The 20,914-nt window shown below is 38.5% G+C and overlaps 2 protein-coding genes across 3 annotated transcripts in view; one reads left to right on the forward strand and one right to left on the reverse strand.

Moving 5' to 3' along the window:
* Window positions 1-1,317: 1,317 nt before the first annotated feature.
* On the reverse strand, window positions 1,318-20,869 carry SENP8 (SUMO peptidase family member, NEDD8 specific). Of its 2 annotated transcripts, XM_037137230.2 has the most exons (3): window positions 20,497-20,583; window positions 14,913-14,989; window positions 1,318-2,249 (listed from the first exon to the last, which is right to left on the reverse strand). In XM_037137230.2, the coding sequence occupies exon 3, from the start codon at window positions 2,211-2,213 to the stop codon at window positions 1,575-1,577; it is 639 nt and encodes a 212-aa protein (XP_036993125.1). In that variant the 5' UTR covers window positions 2,214-2,249; window positions 14,913-14,989; window positions 20,497-20,583; the 3' UTR covers window positions 1,318-1,574. The 2 variants fall into 2 exon arrangements, with proteins under 2 accessions (XP_036993125.1, XP_036993124.1); XM_037137229.2 differs by lacking the exon at window positions 14,913-14,989 and having other exon boundaries at window positions 20,497-20,869.
* Window positions 20,561-20,914, forward strand: part of MYO9A (myosin IXA) — a 312,362-nt gene continuing 312,008 nt past the window's right edge. The window contains exon 1 of the mRNA XM_053656781.1: window positions 20,561-20,656. The gene's annotated coding sequence lies outside the window, so the exon portion shown is untranslated. The remainder of the gene's footprint in view (window positions 20,657-20,914) is intronic.

Raw genomic sequence — 20,914 nt, forward strand, 5'->3', positions numbered from 1 at the left:
TGCTCTTATTATCATTAGCTATACTCATGGCCTCAACAACTTATGTCCCTTCTCTTGCTGTCCTTTCCTCCCTACTTCACCTCTATGGCTGCCAGTTCCTAATCTTTTTTTTCTGCCCCCCCGCCCCATTTTCCATTGTCCTTTTTATCCAAAACATATCGCTTTGAAATGGAAACTTTTATAGCTTTCTCTTCGACTTTTAGTTTCAGCTAATGTTCACTCAGGCCTGCTATGTAACCAGTACTTATTTACACTGTGTTTTCCCTCCGTGATGAAAAGGAACTGAGTTACTGCCTCTGTGGTCACTGGGTAGTGAGGTTATTTTGGGCCATGAGGGCTGGGGGCAGGGTTAGGCTGGGGAGGTAGCTGAAATCAGTTTCACGTCTGAAGCTAATCTTTGGTTTTCAAGTGTTATAATCATTGAAATCCAATTCTCATTAGGAACAGAATTAATATGTATACCCAACATATCATCTATCTGGTTGTTAATTATAAGAAAAAAATCAGTAATTTAGAAGGGACAGGATTTCTTTTTTACCCTTGGTTCCACATTTTAAAAATTAAATTGTCTGCATTTTGAATTCAGCAAAAAGGTTGAGAAAGGTCACTTCTTCTCCTTTGTATCTTGAAAACAAACCAATTTTTGTCTGTAAATATCAGATATTATAGTCCTGAAATCATCATGATATAACTGAAAACAATTCTGCCAGATCAATGTTAGAGAGGAGAGAGGAAAAAAAACACAACTATGACTATCAGAAAGCAGAAATACTTATCTGAAATAACAGATAACTTTGGGCAGTTTTTAGCTATGAGTTTTAACACCACAGAACTTTGGATATAAAGAAGGAGAGAGTGCATGGCTAATACACAAGGTTAAGGAAAGCATCTATCAATTCAGAGTAGCAAATTGACCGCTCACGGAGCACAAATTAAGAGGTCTACCAGAGCCATTTAATTTAATGAAGTTACTCAAGACGCCCCCTTTCTTAAAGCATCTAGGAATCAGATGGAGGAAGATGGGTTAACATCATCTTTATCAAATCTTTGCAAAGGGTATGCTGATAGGAAAGCTTTGCATGGTGAATGGTAGAGATGCCACAGAAGTTAACTTATTCTTATAATACTTAGATCTTGAATTAAGTTAGGTCTTGATCCGCTTCCAGCCAGTGTACTATGCAATAATTTTTTTTGTTCTGCTATCATTTTTTCTTGCATTCCTCTAGATTTCACATATTCTTAATTTGTTTTATAGGTTACTGTTTTTCCTGTGGAAGAAGCAATGGAATAAGCAAAGGGAGACCAAAAAGGAATTAATAAATGTTAAAATAGCTTGGCTTTAAGGTTTTGGTGTCTACCTTCAAGACATTTTCATAGAACATAGTGTTCTTAAATTAGGGTTAGAGTGAAACTTTCCATTAGGATAATGCAGAGAAGGACAGACATTCTTTCAGAAAAAGAAAGAACCCTAAGCTTGCCTCTACCAGGCATCTTCTCTCAGGCACTGAGATGTCGACCATCCAACAAATGGGGACAGGCAGAAAGAGACTTCAAAAATCACAAATATATGATAGCTAATTTTTAGCAAGTCTGGCAATGAGATCTTTCCATTCTCCCCTCTTCTTTGTGATGTATGTAGGAGTGAGTAGTTGCAATAGTGATTCTGGCTGTTGTCTAAAAAAGTTCTGACACAAGGCCTCAGTGTTACATATCACGTACATCCCACAGTCATAGCTGTTTTGTTGAGCAGGGGCTTTCTCTTCCACAAAGGCCAGTTTGTTCCCTTTTCTGCCTAAGAAAGCCTCCAATTTCTCAGCTACCTGCTTTGCATGGACTGAGTTGCTCCTGCTATGGGAATCATAATGAAAAAAGCTATTTTTATCTTGGAGATAAACCAGCAAACTCCAGTGGGTTCCCCCAGCAGCCTGGTTGGAATTATCATTGATAGCTAAAAATACAACTTGCTTGTGGGGGAGGCCCAGGGGTTCAAGGAACATGGCGATCTCTGCTGGGTTGCTAGTGCACTTGATGAACTGGGTGACTTCAGGACTGATGAAGCAGACTCTGTCAGAGCAGTCATGAAACTGACTGTTGGCAAAGTACTCGAAGGCAAACCCAATGATACGGTCATTGAGCCAGCTTGGAGGATCTAATAGTGAGACATCTGATTGCCGCAGTAGACTGTCCATGTAACTCAAGACTACAGGGTCCATCTTGTATTGACCGGGGCTGCTCAGAAATCCCAGAAGCTGAAAGAGAGGCAGAAGACAACATTTATTGTTGAATATGATACCTGGCTATCAAATGGGGATCATATGTTAATACCTACCCTCACAGGGTTTTGGTAAAGATTAAATACAGTTATAAACTGTTTGACAACAATGACTGGCTAAGAGTAAACTTTCAGGAAACTAGGATAAGTGCTTTATGTTAACAATTAGGTAGAATAAAAACTTTGGAAATTTTCCATGCTGAAACGGTAAGCATGGATTTTTAATTTCCTTTTTAAGTATAGAGATTGGTTAAAATTACAACTAATGTTTCACCAAACTTTGTGGCATTAACCATATATTTGGCCCTGAAATGAATATGCATGATAACAATGGCAAATTACTTTTATATTAATGATGAATTTTCAGAGTTTAAAAAAATGTTACTAATTACCAAGGGAAATAGTTTCCATTTCAACATTAATTTTCAAGAGATAAGATAAAATACTGCCTCCTCATTCCATAATGTAAAGCGACAGTGATTAGAGTTGTAGTTAAAAGGAACTGTAATTTCAAGAAGAGAAAATCATGAGACTAACAGAAATGCAATTAATTCCTGATTTTGCCCAGCCAAGTGCATGAGTGGTAAAGGTTTGCCCATTTCCCATCTTTAACCTGAAGGGGTAAGATGATGATTATGTAATTCTTATAATGTAAGTTACAGCTTCTTTTGTTGCTGATAGGCACTGTGGCACAGGAACCAGGAGACCTGGGTTTAGCCCTGTTTCTACCACTGATTTGCTGGTATCATTTGAGCAAGTCTTTTAAGTGATTTGTCTTTGTTTTTGTTATCGGTAAAAAGGGCATATATCTGCTTTGCATGTTTCAGAGTGTTTGTAGAAAAGGCCAAATAATTTTGTTTGAAGATATTAAAAGAGCACAAAATGTTGTACAAATAATATTTATGTCATTAATTGTTTTATTAGTAAGATGATCAGACAATCTGGATAGCGCTCCAAACCAATGAAAGCGAATGAAGTTTAGAAACAAATATGCATTCATACAAGGGTGGGCAAAAGTAGGTTTATAGTTGTTGACAGTAGGTTTATTTGTTAAATTATTGTATTATATTATTTCCATATGAAAAACCGTAAACCTACTTTTGCCTACCCTGTGTTATCTTGTCCAAACAAAAGCATGACTTATAGTAAGTGCAATACAAGTTGTATGATAAGATTAATATGCTCATGATCACCTGAGGTAAGGTGCTAATAAAGACATTAAGTCTGGTAGGTGATAAGGTAACAATATTTGAGCCTAACAGAGAATAACACTGCTGTTTACTGACTTGGCAGCATAACAAAATCATGAAGCAATAAACTGTCACAAGCAGATTGAGACTACACAGCAATACATATTGTTAGAAAATAATACTGCTGAGAAAGACTGAGTTAAAATTATGACATCAATTAAATCAATTCTGGCTATTAGGCCAGTTATTTTACCACTTGCTTACACTATTAAAACAATAAAATTCTGTGGCACAACCATTTTCATGTAATCAAAACCCTGCAAAAACCTATATAAAATTAAACATACAGTATAAAAAGTAAATGAACTAAGAAGGACCACAGAGGGTTTAATGTGCACACAGTATGTCACAATGTGAAGTACTTCAGAAACAATACAAGGTCATGTATGAGTTATCTATCTGTCTATAACTTGAGATGGCATGAACTACGATTTTCTTAAGAAGAAAGAATAGTTTCAACAGAGACGTAACCTGGAGCCAGGAACAAAGTTAATGAGGCACGGAGCCCATTTATGATGGGTGGGTCATGAATTTGGCTCTAAGGTGTCTGGCAGAGAACCAGAGAGCATTAAGTTAAATATTCACAATGACCGTAAAGTAAAAACAAAGCAATGACTCAGGAGAGCTAAAAGCTTTAGGTCAGTTTTCTCTCAAGAAATTTTCATCGAAGATATGGTGTATTATAATGAATAATGTCCTCCAATATCCTTATAATAGATGACATAGTTTCAGAGGATTGTTTTTTCTAAGGATCCTTAATACTAGCATGATGGCAAATGAGAAAAGAGCAATCTATGTGGACAGTAGGTACTCAGCTTGCCGCTGATCTGACTTAAGAGTACATGAACATGGAAAGGGAATGACTGCACGGGTACCAAGCAAGGTTTGCTCTCGCAATCACTCTCCTATGCCATTAATGGACACTGTGTAGTGGCAGTGCCAGGTTGTACTGCCCAGCGAACACCTAGACCTGCTCTCTAATGCTGCCAGCTGAAATCAGATCCACATCTTAACAGCCAGCCCAACCAGGGATAGGAGTCTACAAGGAGAAGAATGCCTGAATAGATAGGCACCTTATTTTGGAGGGAGTATCCAGAGTCAGAATCATGATTTTCTTCGAGAAATTATTGTGTTTTATCTGTTTAATTTTGAAAACACCCAACACATAGGCAATGATTCAATACAGGACCTAATTCTATTCCACATTGTATGGCTGCGATAGTTTAACCCCAACAATTCTAAAGCAAATAGAACTAAAATAACCTTTGGAAAACCACCACTGGTCAAGAAAAAGAACTCTGAACGTCACATGTGAAGACTTGAATTTTAGACTCAGTTCTGTTACTCACACAATTCTGTGTGATTATAAACTATTTAATTTCTTTAAACCTCAGTTTCCTCTTCTGAAAAGTGAGACTATGAATTACAAATACATAGGTTGTCGACGGAAAATGAAGAAACACAGGTTAAGTAAAATAAAAAAAATGTATTATTTCCAGATATCTATTGTGCCATCAGGAAATTCATATCACAATAACTGATAAGTGTAATAAATTTAATACACTGTTATTGAATGTTTCCTTTGTGCCTAGGGGCTGGAAAATCAGAATGAGAATAAAATAGTCATAGGTCCTACCTTTATGAGTTTAAGCTTATTATGAATACATAATTGACATATATGTACCTCTTTTAGTCTATAAACACCTCCTGTATACCTAACATTAGGTATTGCGGGAGATACAAAGATGTATAAGGTGGCTGACACACAATGAGAGAAGAAACTCCAAAGGTACAAAGGAGTGCTCATTCCTGGCAAAGAGGGTAAAGGGAAGGAGAGCTCAGATCAGGAAAGACTTCAAGGAGAAAGCGGCATAAAAGTGGGCTCTTGGAAGGTGGGCAGAGTTAGATGCAGGAAGGTTGGTATTAAGACAGAGAAGCACGGGAAGTGCCTGTAACGGTGTAGTACCGTCTGTCTGCAATAAAGTGTGAATACAAGTGAAGGTGAGGGTTAAAGGAAGATTATTAGAAGCTAAGTGGTGATAGACTGAATCCCAGGTGACTTTGGAATTTATCTTCTCTGTATTGTTCCAATTTTAGTATATGTGCTGCCGAAGTGAGCACTGAGTTTGGAATTTATACTGGAGGAAAAGATGAGCCATGAATGACTAGGCCAGTGCTTTAGAAGATTAACGATCCAGCTACGGCACACAGGATTAAGTGTTTGGGAGAGAAATTGGAGGTAGAGATCAGTTAGATTTTTATTAAGAGTAAAAATAGGAAGACATGACCTAAGCCAGGGAAAATGGTAGTAGGAATGAAGAAACAAGGAATAAAAGATATTGTAGACAGAGAATCAATAAGTCAGAGTAGGGCAGACTGGATAGGAGAAAAAAATTAAGAAATGATCATTCTAGGGGTTCTACTTGTGGTGACTGGGAGGATGATCTCATTCCCCTCTCCCCCACTCCCCTGAAGAAGGTCAACACATCAGACCCCTTTTTCAAAACACAGATTTTCAGAGGGAGAGGGTAAGGGAGGAGAGAGGGGGGAGACAGAAATAGAAACACTGCTGTGAAAAACACGCACTGGTTGCCTCCCAGGGGCTCCCCAACTAGGGGTCTAACCTGCCACCTTCTGGTGCACAGGACCGATGCCCCTAACAACCGAACCACTGGACCAGGGTGATGAGCTCTTTGTTAATGAGGGAGGGAAAAGGAGATGGAAGGGGATCTAGCAAGAGAGCCAAGAACTGACCATTTAAAACCAGCCCAGGGATACTTCCTATCTATAGAGTGAGCACTGTGCTTGAAATATCTGAGGTAGAATAAATGTTTGCCAGAGAAGTGAAACATTTTAAAAAGGGAATCAGAAAATACAGAGTAAAAAAGAGAAATAAGCCCGCTTAAGATTTTTATACGGTCTGTAACAGCCCATTTTTGTTCTGTTTTCGTCTGTTTCCCTCTGTTGATTAACAGCAAACTCCTTCAGAATTAAAAGACCGATGCACTTGGTTTTGGTGGATGGTAAGGAATATTGGGAGAGTGAACTGGGGAGACAATGGCCTCCCCAGAGTTCTATTTGTAAAATCCTACAAAATATATTACAGTTTTGTGTTTCGAGGCAGGGAAGCTTTGGATCCAGGCTCTAACTTTGCCACTTGCTGTCTATATGACCTTGGGCAAGTTATTCATCTTCTTTCTGGGCCCTGTTCTCCTCATCTGTAAAATGAGGTAATAAAACCTGCCTCACAGGGTTAAGTGAATTAAAAATAAGGGAAAACAGTCTGCACAATATCTAGTATGTAGCAGGCTCTCCAAAAAGTCAGTTTCCTTCCTTGTTCCCTATATTTGGGGTAATAATAGTAGATCTTATAAACTTCTTGAAAATAAAGCATTTTTTGTTTCCATAAAGCCGCTGTCATATCAAGGATAGATCTGGCCAGGGCACAACTCCATGTTCTTGTGTTTTACCTCTGGCATAAAAAGAGTGGATGCTAAACTGCAGAGAAAATGGTTCTCTCCACCTCCGAGTTAAGCAGGGATGTTAATGTGTTGTCAGTGTGCACAGCCTGTGATTCCCGGGTTTAGTTTATACCTTCCTACTTCTGTCACGAAGTGAAGCTAATATTAAATCCACAGTGTAGAACACTTCCTAAACAAAAGTTTAACAAAAGAGACTATTTTTTTCATATTAATCTTAACATTCTTAAAATGCATACTACTTGAATATTTGTTATAAAAACAGGAGAATTAAGTAAAAAATGGTAAAAACTAACTTAAAGGGGAAATTTACAACTACATAGGAGCCACTGTGATTTCCTGCTGATGTATGGGAAGAAGCTGCTGGTTCAGCAGAAAAAACACTAGGTTGGCAGTCAGAAACCTTGATATTGGCTCAGACCTTCAATTCACCTGTTGCTTGACTCTGGAGAAGTCATTAAACTTCTGGGTTTCTGGTTCATCACCTGGGGTATGGAGCAGATAAACAGTGATTCCAGCTGGGGGTACACATCAGAATCATACATGGGAATTTTAGAGAGCACATATGATCTATACCTGGGGTAGGATCTTGGCACCTATATTTTTAATATGTTTCCAAGTTGATCTGCCAATTTCAAAGTTTGTTATCCTCTTTAAAAAATCTTAAAAAAAAATCCTAGTTTTCTTGTCCAAGGGTCAATAAACTACAGCCCACAAGACCAAGTCCAGCCCACTGCCTGTTTTGTAAATGAAGCTTGACTGAAACAAAGTCATGTTCATTCTTCCACACAGTGGCCATGGCTGCTTTTGAGCTACAAAAACTGTTTAACCTGCAAAATGTAAAATATTTACTGTTTGGCCTCTTAAAGAAAAACTGTGCCAATCCCTATTATAGAGCACTCACATGTAATCCGTTGTAAATTTCTATGTTGAATCAACTTTAAGATTTTTAAAGGTCTAATAAAGCATTGGGGCTATTTATCAAAATATCTTAAAGACATTTTCCAGGTAGAATAACTAACCTTTAACTAGAGGTGTTACTGTTGGCTCTTTCAATCTGAATTTTTGATAAGAAAATGTAAAAAAATATTAATTATAGAGGGTATAAATAATAATTGTCTAGTTTATAGATGTATAACTAAATATTTATAAGATCAAAAATAGACATGAGGCCCTGCCTGGTGTAGATCAGTGGACTGAGTGCAGGCCTACAAACCAAAGGGTCGCTGGTTTGATTCTCAGTCAGGGCACATACCTGGGTTTCGGGCCAGGTCCCCAGCAGGGGGTGCTCAAGAGGCAACCACACATTGCTGTTTCTCTCCCTCTCTTTCTCCTTCCCTTTCCATCTCTCTAAAATAAATAAAATCTTTAAAAAAATACACAAGGATATTAATTAACAAGCATTTCATAAGGTGTCAATGTAAGAAATGTCCAAACCTGTAGAGAATAGAATGTTTATGAGTTTATTTGAGCCAAAATGACAACAACTGCCAGGAACCAAAATCTCAAGGGATTGAGAAAATGCTCTGGAGAAGGGCAATTTTGCATCTTATTTTATATATTAAAATCAAAGGAGAAGACTTTAGAGGGTTACAGGAAATCCACTGGTGATTAGAGAGGTCAGAGAAAGCAGAGCAGGGTGGGGGGGGACTTCTGGGATTGGATAAAAAGTAAATGATAGACACATACTTCTTTTATATTGGTATGAACAGGACAGTTAACAGTAACAGTATAACAATAACGAGGGATTTTGTGGTCTCTACTCTAGTGCAGTGATTGTGCCCCAAGGGGTCTGAGAAAAGTAAATTACCCTGACTTTCCAAAGGCGTGTTGTTGTAGATGCAAAAAGACAACAGGCTCAGATAAGCTAAAGACAGACCTTTGTCAGGGAAGATACCTAGTTTTAATTTCAGACCAACCTATGTGGTTACTTTTGGTAATCCTACTACTGGCCAGTAGTAGGATTATTGGGTGTGGGGTGGGGAGGGAATAAACAATAAAGGGGAAATTCCTCTGCTGGGCACATGTGCAGTAGAAACCAAGATGATGGAGGCAAAACTTTGAGGAGTGCACAGTAGGAGCGGAAATAGCAACATAAAGAGACAAGAGTCCAGCCTGGAAAACCTGAAAAAAGACAGGATTTGATAGTGGGAGGACCCAGCACAACACTGCAAAGGACTGGGAGACTGGTTAGTTTGAAAGAAAGCCTGTCTTTCCCCAAACCTAAAAAGATATAAAGTTAACAAAGGCCCATTTCAGTAGCACGGGTTTGTACATTCGTTCATTTGTTCGTGCAGTCTCTTGCTCTGTAGCAGCCACGAAGGTCACCAGTCCAAGCTTGGGCCTGGGTGCAGCAGTGCAGAACTGGCCAGAGCACAGCCAGGAGCAGAGACTATGCTGGACTACTGGTGCCCAGGGTGATGGCATCGCAGTTCTGGATCCTGACCCTGCTAATAGGCACTTATGCTCACCAGGCCTAGGACTTCTGAAGACAGAGCTAAGCCACCTAGTTGTGGTGACATATTGGGCACCTAGGGGCAGTCCTTTTGTTTTTGCTCCAATAAATCTTGCTACTACCTCATCCTGCTATACGTGGGACCCTGAAATGCTTTTCTTGTGACTGTATGGAAGAACCCTGCCTATTTCCACCAGCAACACCTCCTGACAGCTGGTATACTACTTAAGCTGCGACCTTTGAGTGCAGCTTTGGCTCTTTCTGTTGGGTAGATTTTAGTTTAAATGCTACTTAGTCAGAGATCTCTTGTGACCAGCCAAAATATGCCACCACTCATTCTCTTATTACTCTAATTTCAGTTCCTTATATAGCACTCATGTCTATCTGATAGTTTTTAAAACTTACTTCTTTTGCCCTGGCTGGTGTGGCTCAGTGGCCTGAGTGCCGGCCTGTGAACCAAAAGGCTGCTGGTTTGATTCCCAGTCAGGACACATGCCTGGGCTGCAGGCCAGGTCCTCAGTTGGGCATGTGCGAGAGGCAATCGATCCATGTAGATCTCGCACACTGATGTTTTTCTCCCTCCTTTCCCCTCTCTCTAAAAATAAATAAATAAAATCTTTTAAAAAGTTATTTGTTTCTTGGTTAATTTTCTCCCTCTCCCTAAAAAGAATGCAAACTCCACGAGAGTAAGCGAGCTGAGGAATCTTTTCTGCCTAAACTCGTTTACTATTCTAGTCTCTGGATCTAAAACAGAGCTGGTCAGGCAGACACTCAATACATAATTATAGAATAAACTAATGAATAATGGAGTATGGATATCGATGTGACAGAAATCAAATTCCACAGGAAAATATTTGTATTTACAGAGTCTCAAAAGTGTAAAGGCCTTTACTATCCCTTTTAGTCTATCTTCTTAATTCATGCAAGAATTCATTTCTGCTCTCAAATAAAGATGCTAAAGCTTGACTCACAACTAACCATGTGATATTGGAGCAGAAAAACCCATGCATTATTAGAAATTTTAAATATGATGATGGAGACATTAGAAATCAATGGAGAAATTATGGATTATTCCATGTTTTCAATGAATACTATGTTACATAGCAGCACTGTCCAACAGGGCTTTCTGCAATAATCGACATGTTTTTCAACTGCAATGTCCAAACAGTAGCCACTAGCCACATGAGACTATTGAGCATGTGGAATGTGGCTAGTTTGACTGAGGAACTGAATATTTAATTTAATTTGAATTAATTTAAACTTAAAGTTAAATAGCCATATGTGGCTAGTGCCTACTATTCTGAATAGCACAGTCCCATAGGATTTCATAGTTATGACTTGAAAGAAAAAAAAGATTACATGGTTAACTAAGTTAGGGAAATGCTGTATCTTAAAACTCCTTGTTGGAGATTCTTAATGCATACAACAAGCATATTAAAGGCTGGAAGAAGTTCTGCAATAAAGAAATTTAACTTTTTATGGTCTATTTTTTTCCCCCAAACTCATTTGACTGTGAAACACTTTTTGCTTTTGTTGTTTTATAGAGTATCCATCAGCACCTCACTGTCTGTGTGGTGAAGTTTGAGATGCACTTGCTGAGTCATTTGATGGCAGTGGAATAACTTGTTAATCATTTGATTTAAAAATAAAAGAAGTTAGGTCTCTATCTCATACCTTTTATCAAATTACTATGTTTTACATATAGTAAAATTTAAATGTAAAAAATGAAGCAGTATTATTAAGAGAAAATGAAGCTTAATACACTTGTACAACTGACCAAAAGACAGATGGAAAGACACTAAACACATAACCAGGAATCAAAGAAATACAAGTTAAAGTAAGATTTCATTTTTCTACTATCAAATTAGTAAAGATAAGGAGAACTGATAATAACCAGCATTACTGACAGACTGTGGGAAAACAGGCGTTCTCATTGTTGAAAGGAGTGTAAACAAATGGGAGCTGTTGGAAGAGTAATTTGCCATTATATTTTTAATTCTTAGGAAATATGTACGTGTAGGTATTACATTTTCAGAAATTTATCTTAGGGACTTTCACCAAGATGGAGGCATAGGTGGGAACACTTTGCGTCCTCGTACAACCAAATCTAAAAACAACAAAGTTTTAACAACAACAAAGCAACCAAACCACACAGAAAATCGAATACAGAGTCCAAAAACAGCGAACTGCTCAGCTAAACTGGTGAGAGGGGCGAAGCCAGCGGCAGAGCAGGTTGAGCAAAAAAGATCTCCCGAGCAGTGCACAGGCAGCCGAGGGCACGGATTCCAGGCGTGGGCTAGCTACGGGTGGAACCCAGGGAAGAGGCTCGGCTGGCTGTCTGCACTCGGTTGCGCATTTGCACGCAGATAAACCAGTGAAGAGGCGAGCGTTGAGACAGATTGCACAGGCCCCGGTGGCTGGCGCAGGGCAGCAGGCTCCCACATTTGCGCTCGGATCAGCAGGTGGGGGGCGAGCGGTGAGGTGGACTGGGCTAACGGAGAGGACCGCCATTGCTCCCTCTCTGACCCCGCACCCACATACAGCGTCACAAACTAGCGACCTGGGTAGCCCTGCCCTGGTGAATACCTAAAGCGCCTCTCCTCATACATAACAGATCAAAACACGGCTCGAGAACAACTTGGAGCCCCAGAGCCCATAAATCTAAGCGATGAGGAAATAGTCAAACTTTCAGATGCACAGTTCAAAACATTGGTGATCAGGATGCTCACAGAACTGGTTGATTTTAGTCACAAATTAGAGGAACATATGAAGGCTAAACTAATTGAAATGAAGGGAAATGCACAGGAAACCAATAGTAATGGAAAGGAAACTGGGACTCAAATCAAAGGAGTGGACCAGAAGGAAGAAAAAAAGGACCAAACAGAAAAGGATGAAGAAACAAGAATTCAAAAAAATGAGGAGAGGCTTAGGAACCTCCAGGACATCTTTAAACGCTCCAACATCTGAATTACAGGGGTACCAGAAGGGGAAGAGGAACAGTTATGAGTGGAAACCTTATTTGAACAAATAATAAAAGAGAACTTTCCCAATCTGGCAAAGGAAATAGACTTCCAGGAAATCCAAGAAGCTCAGAGAGTCCCAAAGAAGTTGGACACAAGAAGGAACACACCAAGGCACATCATCATTACATTAGCCAAGATTAAAATGAAGGAGAGAATCCTAGAAGCAGCAAGAGCTAAGGGGACAGTCACCTACAAAGGAGTTCCCATCAGATTATCAGCTGATTTCTCAAAACAGAGCTTACAGGCAAGAAAGGGCTGGAAAGAAGTATTCCAAGTCATGAAATCCAAAGACCTACATCTAAGATTGCTCTATCCAGCAAAGCTTTCATTTAGAATGGAAGGACAGATAAAGTGCTTCTTAGATAAGACCAAATTCAAGGAGTTCATCATCACCAAGCCTTTATTATATGAAATGTTAAAGGGACTTACCTAAGAAAAAGAGGATAAAAAAGATGAACAGTGAAAGGACAGCAAACTCACAGTGATTAACAACCACACCTAAAACAAAAGCAAATTAAGAGGACAGCTAGATCAGGAGCAGAACCATAGAAATGAAGATCACATGGAGGGTTAGCAACAGGGGAGTGGGAGAAGGAGAAGGGGGGAGAAGGTACAGAAAATAAGTAGCATAGATGGTAGATAGAAAATAGATAGGGGGAGGGTAAGAATAGTAGGGGAATATAGAATCCAAAGAACTTGAGACACATGTTCATGAACTAAAGGGAGGAATGGTGGGGGAGGGGTGTGCAGGATGGAGGGGAAAGGGGGGAGGGGAATAGAACAAATGTAAAGGAATAATCAGTAAAATAAAAAATATTTAAAAAAAGAAATTTATCTTCAAAGAAATGTTAAAGATGTGTGCAAAAATTTAACAAAAATGTTCACTACAATATTTATAACAGAACAACTGGAAGTGATCTGGAAATTCGTAAGAGGACTGGTAAATTTGAAAAATAGGGTCTCCGTACAATGGAATATTTTTTAGTCATTAAAAATAATGTTGTAGCCCTGGCCAGTGTGACTCAGTTGTTTGAAGCATCGTCTTGTAAACTGAAAGGGCATTTGTTCCATTCCCAGGAGGGGCACACACCCAGGCTGCGGGTTTGGTCCCCAGTTGGGGTGCTTATGAGAGGCAACTAACTGGGAGGCAACTGATTGATATTTCTTTCCCACTGATGTTTCTCCCTCTTACTTGGAATCAATAAATATATCCTTGGGTGAGGATTAAAAAAAGTAATGTTGTAGATATAATTTTACTGACATAGAAAATGTTCATAATGTTATAAAAAAGTTATATAAAAATTTGTACAAGAAAAATATACATAAAATAATCAATAATGATAGCTATCAAAAGTTTAGAGTTTTCTTTAAAAGGATTATTTAAACTTAACTTTTTCCTTCTGTGTTTTGATAATGTCTGCTCCCCCCCTTTCTTTTAATAATGAGCACATATATAATAGTTACTTCTCATTAGAAAAAATATATATACCACCTTCCACTCTTTTTTTTTTACAGTTTACCTTCAGTATAATTTTTTATTAGTTTCAGGTGTATGGCATAGTGGTTAGACAATCATATACTTTACACAGTGTTCCTCCCAGTATTTCAATTATCCACCTGGTACTACACATAGTTATTGCAATGTTATTAACTATATTTCCTATGCTGTACTTTGTATCCCTATGACTATTTTGTAACTATCAATTTGTATTTCTTAATCCCTTTACCTTTCACCCAGTCCCCCAGCCCCCTCCTCCCACTGATGAATATCAGTTCACTGTGTTTCAATTTTGTTTTTCATTTATTTTGTTCTTCAGATTCGACATATAAGTAAAATCGTATAGTATTTGCCTTTCTCTGACTGACTTATTTTACTTAGCACAATACCTTCTAGGTCTATGCTGTGACAAATGATAAGATTTTATTCTTGTACTAGAAAATTTTACAACGCTGAAGAATGAAATTGAAGAAGATACAAATAAATGGAAGCATATACCATGCCCATAGATAGAAAGAACTAACATTACCAAAATGTCCAAACTATCCAAATCAATTTATAGATTCAATGCAATTCCTGTCAAAACACCAATGGCATATTTCACAGAACTAGAATAATCCAAAAATTTATATGGACTCACAAAAGACCTGGAATAGCTCTAGAAATCTTACGAAAAAAGAAAAAAATAAAGTTGGAGGTATCATGCTACCTGATATCAAACTATGCTACAAGGCTATAGTAATTAAAATAGCATGGTGTTGGTATAAACACTGACATATAGCTCAATGGAACTGAATAGTGAGCCCAGAAAGAAACTCATGTCTACATGATCAATTAATATTTGACAAAGCAGGCAAGAATATACAATGGGGTAAACACAGTCTATATGATAAATGGTGTTGGGAAAATTGGACAGAAAGTTGTCTTCCACTGACCTAAAATGTCTGTTCCTTCAGTTCATTGGTCTCACTTCTGTTCTAGTCTCTCTTCTATAAATCTTCAACACAGAGGTCTAAAAATAATTTGATATTTACTAAAATTCAATTATGTCCTACTTTTAAGTATGATTTTATCTACAATTTCACAAAAAGCATCACTTACAATGCAGAGCAAATGTGCTTTTCATGGCAGCATAAGTAGAAACATTTTCAGGAAGTTCAAGACTGTTGTTTCAATTTCCTCCAATTAAAAAATTTCCTTTTAATGTAGCCTAAGTCATTCAATGATTTGTATAAAGAGGCATGTGAAAATTACCAAGATGTATATTATAAATCCTTCAAGAGAAAGCAGAGATTAGATAGTACGCATCTTTTCAGTGCTTGACAAACTGGAGAAGTTTTAATAAATGAATTTTTCTAGAAAAAAAACAATTGAAATACATTTTGAAAAACTAAAAACATGAAATTGTTATATAGATTTTTAAATTTTGTGAGCTATTTGTAAATTTGGACAGTATTCCTTTATCATTAACCTTTTAGAAACAGAAGAATTCAGCTCTCAAAGTAGAAAAGCCACTTGGTATGATGATGACGCCTGATAACTCTATTGCCCTAGATTTCATTTTGTCCTGCCTGGGCCTCAGGAGACAGACTGGGTGAACTTTTGGGATTTCTTCTAGTCCCAAGACTTCATTTATTGCTCTGTTACTAGGCATAGCTATCAATGGCTAAGGTGTCATTGACCATAAAGACAACTTTATTCTCAGTCTACCAATGCTATTTCAAGGGTTCTATCTATAATTGTGTCACATTTCCTCTTTTTGCTTACTAGAAACTTGGTGTTAACACCAGCCTTTTCTTAAACTGAACTTGTTTTGCTTAACATTTTCTGAGAAATAATTTTACACAATTGCAAAATTGAAATGAACAGGGTTGTAAAGACAGTATGTGTGGAGGCCATTCAATTTAATGACAGGTCTAAGATAATATTTAATAAAGTGACCAGAATTGTATTTTAGTATATATAGTAATGAGTAAAAGCTGACAAGTTGTGGGTGAGCTGAAGTTATAAAGTGCCAGATTTCACAGACGATCACTGTATTCAGCACATATTAGCTAAAGGCAAACACAGACTGAAAGAATATGAAAAAGCCATGACCCTTTTAATCTTTTTTGTCTTGAAGATTTCAAAGCCTGGTAAATTACTTTTCACAGATAGTTAAGAGGTAAATTATTACAAAGGACTTAAAAAATGTGCTTGGAACATAGTGGGGCTCAATAAATATTTAATGAATGAATTAAAGAAATAATGAATTTGTTTATTGTAGTGTGCTGATAGGAAAACAGGGACCCAATTATGATACATAGAATTTTCTATCTTGCAATTTGTCTTTAAATGTTAATTAACATGAATACTTGTGAGTTATCTGATCAAGTCTGAATTATGCTATACATTAAGTCACGCTAAACATTTCCAGCAACTACTTTTTCTAGCTGTTAAAAGTGTCAAGTTGCTGCAATAATCAGTAGTGAGAAAATTAGAGCCAAATAAGGTCAGAAATCCCCAAGCTATTGTTTTGATGGAATTTAGCCTAACACACTAACCTGAGAGAGTATTTATAGCTGGCTCTTAGGGAAGGAAGGCCTAAGGTTTTTCAACTTATAGATGTTCAAAGATAATAATTATAACCAGGACAATTTTTAGTATCAGGACTGTGTTCTGTGCTTTCATAGCAGATGAATGTGTGAAGGGATAGCCACTTAATTGGAAGCAAGAGAAAGAAACTTCTACAGATTTCCTGTAATAACCCTCATAAATTTCAAGCATTATCTCTGTTTTAAGATAGACCCATTCTTCCTCTTCTACCCCAAAGGGGTCGGATAGATGAACCGCACCCTCTGCATAAACCTGATTTTTAGTCTATATTGAACCATAACACTACTCATATGATCTCTAGAAGTTAGATGGGTAGAAAGTTAATAATATAGGCCGGTCATGCCAAAGAAAGTAGTCTCTTAGAGAATCTGGTTCAGAAAGTTAAGTAACTTTACATTACTCATATGGTTTAGTAATACTTGGACCCCAAATTGAATTTGTTGATTAATATGTTTTAAAAAGTGCACAATTTGGGGACTAGCTGGGATTTGGGCAGTAAGTTTTATATATATAGTCTGATATTCATGAGTTTCCAAAGAGATAGGTTATCTGGGCCTTGAGGAATTTCTTTTTGTTTTCTAACACATTGTATTCATCTAGGAGGTTTAAGGGATTGTCAAGGAAAGAAGTCTTGACCTTAACAAGTTAGAAATGGAGGATCTGCAGGCGTAGATTAAATTTAATCCAGGAAGCTTTAGGAATATCTGGAAACTGATATATGTAGTAAAGCCATTGCTTATCGGAAGTGCCAACATCATTTTATAACACAAAAGAACAGAACAGCTTCTTGACCATGTAAAATGTTAACTGACCTTCATACTGGTATACATTCCTGTTGAACAGTATGCTATCCATTTCAATCCATGTTTCTTTAGACTAGCCAGTCACACAAAGGAAATAAAGTAATTTAGCAGACTCTTTGAGATCACTTTATAATAAAACTTAGTCTCAAAAGAAACAATTATTTACTTAGTGGTATAGTCTCTTTATTCCTATCTTCTCTTTTGATGATTTAAGCTGTATATACATTACTGCTAGATTAACTTTTCACACAGAATTCTAATTACATTATTCTACTCCCAAAATTTTCACACCTATCCATTATCTGCCAAAGCAAGTAAGAGTATAACTTGGCATTCAATGATTTCCACAAAAATAGCCCCAACATATTTTTCCCAATTTACTTCCTAGCAGTGCTCCTTTCAATACATAGATAGCTACAAGCTCAGTCTTCCAGCATGCCTAACTTATTAGGCAACTGTGGCCCCTTAAAGTATTGGAGAAGAAAATAGTCAGTTGCCAACTTGAGCTCTAACAGAGAGAACAATACTCTAGTACCTCTCTGAAACACCAATTTGATCTATTATGCTCTTGTTTAAAATCATTAGAGTGAGCTTTTACTAAATCTAGGATCCATGGGCCAGGATGTGGCTAGAATTTAAGGGGTCCACGGTCTTAGATTGGGAAATAAAATTTTATTTTTATTTTCAATAATCGCTAGCTGCAATTTGGCATTTTCTTCAATAAATATAGGCAATAATTCAGAATAATATCAGCAATTCATCTTCTGTCAACAATAGAAATAGGATATTTTCGCATCATATTAAAGTTATTGCAGGTACCCTGAAATAAAATTTATACTCATCCTTATTTTGGAATTACACAATTAAACCTGCTGCCAGATGGTATTTATTGCACAAAGAAGAAACATGCATAACTACATCACATGCTTGTTTTAATATTTTTAAAAATTTGAAAAAATTGGTTTCATTCATTTCCATGTATTTTATTATATGCATTTAAAAACATTCAGAGATAGGGGTCACAGGCCAGGCTATCAAAGAGTACATAGCATGAAAGAGGCCATTTTCTTTTTATCTTAGTTATTTATACCTATTAATTGATTACAGAATATAAATATTTTAGCTTGGGATTCAAGGCTACATTTTATCATCTTTATCTCTGCCCCACCCCTTTTCTCCATATTATGCTCTAGTCATACCAAGTGACAGTGACTCTCTTATCTGGAGGCTGAAAGACAGGTTTTTGGATTAACCCTAGTTAGAAGATTGTAGCCCTGCACTGGCTTGGGCTTTGCCTTTACATCCTTTCTCTGTCAGTCAAGTGAATTCTTCTTCTAAAGGTTTGTTTTCCCTATTACTATAAAAGCCTAGTGGGGCTTTATCTTAAATATCTTTTAAAAATACAAAAAAATATGTTTACTGATTTTAGTAGAAGGGAAAGAGAGAGGGAGAAAAACATTGATGTGAGAGAGGAACATCAGTTAGTGGACTCCCCATATACACTCTGATGGGGAACTGAACTTGTAACCTAGGTATGTGCCCTGACCAGGGATCTAACCTGTGACTTTTTGGTTTACAGGAATACGCTCCAACCAACTGAACCATACTGCCCAGGGCCTTCACTATCTTTATATCTCATTCCTAACTAAAATGATTGGTGAAATGTATAACTGGCAAGGCACTGTGTGTAGTTGTCTCCAGGGCAGCCAAGTTAGTCTTTGCATTTCATAAACTGGCTCAGCTCTGACTTTGTTAGGGATAAAAATGAGGATGTTCTTGAGCTCTAAGGCTGGATCCCCAGCTAATAAATCCTGAATGGAAGGAAAAGGGAGAGGAATAGAAGGGCTGTAACCGAGGGGACCTGATTAAAATTAAGTGATGGAACTGTGCGGAAGGGAAAGGCAGGAAGGACTGCTTCTTCCCTTTCCTAGAGCAGTTATTCTACACTTTCATCACTGTTGAAGCTTCTTATTCCATCCTCAACTCGCTCTTATCAAATGAGTCCCACTCTCATGTCACAGAGCCAATTCCATACCTTTCTGTCCTTCCCTACTTCCCAACCTTTTCTTTTCTCTAGCTTAGTGGTTCTCAACCCTCGGCATCAGTTACCTCAGAAGAGAACACTGATGTATGGCCAGATGTATGTATGTTTAATTGGTTTTGGGTGGAGCAACAACATTGGTTTTATTTTTTATTTTTAAAAATTGATTTAAGAGAGAGACAGCAAAACACCACTTTGCTGTTCCACTTAGTGATGCATTCATTGGTTGCTTCCTGGGATCGAATTCACAACCCTGGCAAATGGTTGGACAACGCTCTAATCCACTGAGTTACTTGGCCAAGGCCTGATTTTATTTTTTAAAGCTTCCCAGATGATTCTAATACGTTACAAGGCTGAGTTCCATTGGTTCTCTTGATCCTATAGATTAGACATCCTCAACCCATTAAGTCTCCACTTCTTGCTTTCAGGGTACAGTAAGTCTCCTATCTTTAAAGAAAATATACTTGCAGCCCATATTCTCAGCCCTCATCCTTTTTACCCTTTACAATAATGCTTCCTTAAAGTGAAGGCTGCACCAGTATAGTTTCCACCAGCTATTCCTCTTTTTACTGTTCCGGACCAGTACTATCATAAGCTTTTGTGCCTGTCACTTTTTCTCCTTTTCTCTCCTATTTCTTTGATCAGGTACTGCTCACTATCATTCTAACACGTTAAGAGTGGCTTAAAGGTCGCCCTGGAAAGGGTTTCTTCGTGTCCTTTTACACAACTGATGGCCTCCCTTCTATGAATATCCTATGCTTTTTCCCCCTATTATAATTTTACTTTACTACCACTGCGGATTCTCTCATCGTCTTCCCCATTACACAGCATTTCAGGAAGCTGAGTGAAAAGTCGGAAGAATGAATGGAAAGGAGGACTAAGAAACGCAGATCGAGAGTGGGGAGGGGAGAAGGGGCGTGGTGTGAAAAGGGGCGGGGACTAAGAAGGGCCGCGCTGAGAACCTGGCGTCAGAATTGGGCAGGGGGCATGAATACCCTAACTCTGAGTGGGCAGCGAAACGGTTCCCTGCCGGAATACACCGACCTACAAACCGAAGTCTGCAGGCGGGCGATTTCTTACCTGCCTGGTGCCCCACCACCTCCACCAGCCTTCAGGAACCTCAGTATTGGCCGGAAAGCGAGAGCTATGGTCGCAAACCCTGAGTTTTCTACCCCAGCCTTGCGACATTACTCCCCAGTAGAGGGAGAATCTAAGGCAGAGCTCCCAGCTCTGCCGTACGGTGAGGAAAAAAGTTTGGGCGGGGCGGCCTGGGGCGGACGGAATGGGGTGTGCCCACGCAAGCGCACACTCCACTCACTGGGAACGTCACGTGCAGGCGGGCGGACTCCAGTCGGCGGTAGGGGGCGTGGGAGGTAAGTGCGCGCGCGCCTGCTCCTCTGAGTCCCGCGGGGCGGGGCCGCGTGCGCCGGGTCGGGGGCGCGCGGGCGGGGAGCCGACTAAGGACTCGGCGGCGGTGGTTGATAGCTGCTTAGAGTCC

This window comes from Artibeus jamaicensis, unplaced genomic scaffold, assembly GCF_021234435.1.
Source record: "Artibeus jamaicensis isolate MK-2021 breed Jamaican fruit bat unplaced genomic scaffold, CSHL_Jam_final scaffold_286, whole genome shotgun sequence".
Classification (NCBI taxonomy): Eukaryota; Metazoa; Chordata; class Mammalia; order Chiroptera; family Phyllostomidae; genus Artibeus; species Artibeus jamaicensis.